A 1,588-nucleotide genomic window follows, 5' to 3' on the forward strand; every position below is an offset into this window, starting at 1 on the left:
GTCCCTGCAGCAGGACTCACCCCGTGGCTCAACCATGGAGAAACTCTAAATGACTTAACGGGACACGAAACCTCAAAGGAGAGGAAGAGGCCCTGTCCTTATTTAACCTGCCCATTTCAGCCTCAGGGACGGTTTAAAGAGCCGTTCTGTTGTGCTGTTGTCAACAGAGGAGCTCTGGCCTGCAGCTGAGCTGCAGAAATTCCTGCTTCGTGCCTGTCTCCTGGCCCAGCAGAGCAGGAGGCGTTTGCTGTTTCTCCTGAACCGTGCAGGGGAGGCCTCGCCTGCCGCCACCGCGCAAACCAGCTCACTGCACTGGTGCTGGGGGTGCAATGGGGAACCCTCCTTCGCTCCAATCATCCCGGAACAGCCCCGGTCTCCTTATGAGGACCAAGCATGAGCAAGCCTGTGCTTTAGCAAGATTTACGGGATTTATTTATGGGAACAGCCCTGTTGCAGATTCCAGTTGAAAATGGGTATTTGGATATTGGGTACTTGGAGTGTCTCCAAGGACGGAGACTCCGCGGCGTCCCTGGCAACGTGGTGCAACATTACAGCACCCAGCCTGTGTACGCTTAGGCAGTCACTGGGAACAGCACCTGCCAGGGATCTCCTTTGTAAAAGGTGTTTTTTAAAATCACTGTTACTAGCAATATCTAGGGTATCTCTTGTGGAGACTGCTCATGGCTTATGAGCAGGAGGGAGGGAAAACGAGCGCGCCCGGCTGCCCGGGGGCAGGAGCCGGGGGCAGATCGGGGCCTGTGCCTTACCCAGTGACACCAGGGTCTCATAGTTGCCCCTCATGACCGCCTTGTAGAGCTCCTTCTGCCAGCCGTCCAGGCGCTCCCACTCCTGCTCGTTGAAGTGCACAGACACGTCGTCAAACGTCACCGGCACCTGCAGGGACGAGCGCGGCACGCTGCAGCTCCGCCCGCGCCGCGGCCGCTCCGCGGGCTGCACCGCGGGCTCGTGTCCCACCCGCACGGGCTCGGCGCGCTGAGCCTGCTGCCCACGAGCCCCCAAAGTCCTGGTCCTGTTGTGCGTGGCTGCCCTGATGCCACGGGATGCCCCCTCCAGTGCTCAGCAATTCCCAGGAAGCCCGGAGAGCTCCGGGATGACGGGCAATGCGGCCTGGTCTCGCTGGCACCGTGCCAGGGAGCCCCTGCCCAGTGTGGCATGGACGTGGGCGAGGGCAGCAGAGTCACTACGGGAATCCCAGAATGGCTGAGGTTGGAAGGGACCTCTGGAGATCACCTAATCCAACTCCTGCTCCACAGGGACACCCAGAGCACGGGGCACCCGGTGGCACCCGGGCGGCTTGGGGAGATGCCCAGAGCAGGAGCCTCCGCAGCCTCCCTGGGCAGCCTGGGCCGGGGCTCGGGCCCCCTCGCTGTCCACACAGGAGGTCCCTCCCGCGTCCCCCCGGCCCCCTCACCTTGGGCACCTCGCCGCGGGCGCCGGGCGGCAGGCGCAGCAGCCAGAAGTTCCTGTTCCTGAGCAGGTTCTCGAGGTTGTCGAGGCGCCGCTGGAGCTGCGCGTAGGCCTGCAGGCGGCTGCCCAGCTGGCCCACGAGGTGCTCGCAGGCGCGCAG

The 1,588-nt window shown here is 63.1% G+C and overlaps 1 protein-coding gene across 1 annotated transcript in view; it reads right to left on the reverse strand.

Annotated features, from left to right (window-relative positions):
* The window catches only part of LOC112951561 (zinc finger protein 212-like), an 8,965-nt gene that overhangs the window by 4,439 nt on the left and 2,938 nt on the right, over positions 1–1,588 (reverse strand). The window contains exons 2-3 of the mRNA XM_026044269.1: positions 1,433–1,573; positions 763–894 (exon numbers count right to left, since the gene is read on the reverse strand). Of these exons, the coding sequence (XP_025900054.1) occupies positions 763–894; positions 1,433–1,573 (273 nt within the window). The remainder of the gene's footprint in view (positions 1–762; positions 895–1,432; positions 1,574–1,588) is intronic.

This window comes from Nothoprocta perdicaria, unplaced genomic scaffold (assembly GCF_003342845.1).
Source record: "Nothoprocta perdicaria isolate Ctin4 unplaced genomic scaffold, notPer1 scaffold_357, whole genome shotgun sequence".
Classification (NCBI taxonomy): Eukaryota; Metazoa; Chordata; class Aves; order Tinamiformes; family Tinamidae; genus Nothoprocta; species Nothoprocta perdicaria.